Source organism: Octopus bimaculoides, chromosome 23 (genome assembly GCF_001194135.2).
Source record: "Octopus bimaculoides isolate UCB-OBI-ISO-001 chromosome 23, ASM119413v2, whole genome shotgun sequence".
Lineage (NCBI taxonomy): Eukaryota > Metazoa > Mollusca > Cephalopoda > Octopoda > Octopodidae > Octopus > Octopus bimaculoides.
The window spans coordinates 3,369,472-3,371,425 of record NC_069003.1 but is presented as its reverse complement, the minus strand read 5'-3'; the positions used below and the strand labels follow the sequence as shown (position 1 = coordinate 3,371,425).

The following is a 1,954-nucleotide window of genomic DNA, read 5'->3' as shown; positions in this document are numbered from 1 at the left end:
TATATATATATATATATATATATGTGTGTACGTATATACACACACACCACATACGCGCACACACAAAAACACACATATATGTATGTATGTATGCATAGATAGATTGATAGATAGACTGACAGGCAAACAGAGAAGATTTGATTGTGAACTACTAGGCGTTATTATTATCATTATTATTAGAATTATTACTATAAGAATGACTAGTAACAAGTAGTAGTAGTAGTAGTAGTAGTAGTAGTAGTAGTAGGGAGAATTGTAAATATTGTTTAAGTGGCCACCCTTTTGTACGTGTGTATAACGTATTTATACGTCTATGTTTATGTACATGTATGTATGTATATACATATATCTCTATATATAAATATATATAGATATATATGTATGTTACGTACTTACATGTGGGTGTGTATTAATATATGTATGTATAAACGTATATGTAAGCATGCATGTATATTTACAGACATATGTGTGTTAATATGGTCATGAATGCCTGTGTGTGTCATGTATGTATATATATATATTTATATATCTTACTTTTTCATATATATAATTGTTGTTGTTATCCACCATGTTTTCCTCATTCCATGCCTATCCACCATTCAGGGTAATAATCGTTTCTATTGTAAACCGAACTCAACCATGAGTTTCGGCGTGGGTAATTGCTAAAATATACGGTGTCTCCACCTGCTAACCACGCTGCCCACCATCCGTACGACCCGGACGTGATCACACTGTGTTGACAGTTAGCTAGTATTGCTAAATCCACGCCGAGACTATTTCCGCCCACGAAGTTCACATCGTAGGATTCTTGTATGAAATTCCGTGACCAGTTCATATCGTCACTGCTGATAAGAAAAACAGGGCTAGGTACGGTTTTTCGGTAGAAATTCAACGCTTTGTTCACATAATGTTCATCGGCTACATTGTAACCACGTAGCTTTTGCGCAAGCATATCGCCTCGCCGGATGTGTACTCCAATTAACGTCTTTTTACCAAGTCCAAATTTTTTAAGTACTTTGAAAGCTTCCTTCAGTATTTCGTCCCTAAATGTAAACTCCCTTTTAACGATCTTCGTTATGTTTGTAAAATATTTCCAAGACTGATAATAGCCTGTTAAAGTCCAGTTTTTATCCGCAGACAGTTTCTCGAACAAACTTGTATCAAACTCACCCGGTTTGTGTTCGCCGAAGCGATCGTCGTTGCTAATGTCGACCAACGTATCGTGGCGGACTTTAAACACTTCGGTTAATACGTTGTTTGACGGCACGAAAGGTCTGTAGCCGTAATGACGAGAAACGGCCAAGAGGGCCGCGTATTGGAACATTTTGTTGCCTAAGCGGCCGGGGCCGTTGATTGTCACATAAGTGTTCCTATATGTGGCGTTTCGGAAATCGTAGAGGTCTTCTGACTTGTCGCTACCGTCAATATTATCGTCACCCGATGAGGACGACGATGATGATGATCCGGCTGAGCGAAAGTTCATCACAGAACGAACTACCTGGGCTATTTTTTCGGCCGGGTTGTATATTCCGAAAAGGGATGGCTCCGGAGCATCAGAATAAACAGCAGAGGCAGCGACGGCTGCAGCGGAGGCAGCGGCTGGGTGACCGTTGAAAAAGGCACTTTTCGTTCGATAGGTCTTTGCATCGTAGACTGCATAGATATAAGCCATCAACAGACCAACCACATTGATAGTGATGGCTAGCACGAGAAACCAAAAGTAATTCTTCACCGACAGCGTTGTGGCTATGATCATGTTGGGTGAGATTTTCCAAAAAAAAAAAAAAAAAAAAATTAAAAAACTTTACCCTGCCAGACCCTAACTGGCCAACACGCCGCCCTACACCATATATAATTCGAACAACATATCATATCATGTCAGACCACACCACCGTAAAAAAACACAAATCCGTTGCCAGTCCAACCGGCAGATGAAAGCAAATCAGAGGGTCTT

At 39.9% G+C, this 1,954-nt stretch overlaps 1 protein-coding gene across 2 annotated transcripts in view; it reads right to left on the bottom strand.

The window, feature by feature from the left end:
- The window catches only part of LOC106877689 (galactoside alpha-(1,2)-fucosyltransferase 2), a 31,755-nt gene extending 29,807 nt beyond the window's left edge, over positions 1-1,948 (bottom strand). For both annotated transcript variants that reach the window (XM_014926636.2, XM_052976068.1), the window contains exon 1: positions 535-1,948. In XM_014926636.2, the coding sequence (XP_014782122.1) occupies positions 578-1,756 (1,179 nt within the window). In that variant the 5' untranslated portion in view covers positions 1,757-1,948 and the 3' untranslated portion in view covers positions 535-577. The remainder of the gene's footprint in view (positions 1-534) is intronic.
- Positions 1,949-1,954: the final 6 nt, after the last annotated feature.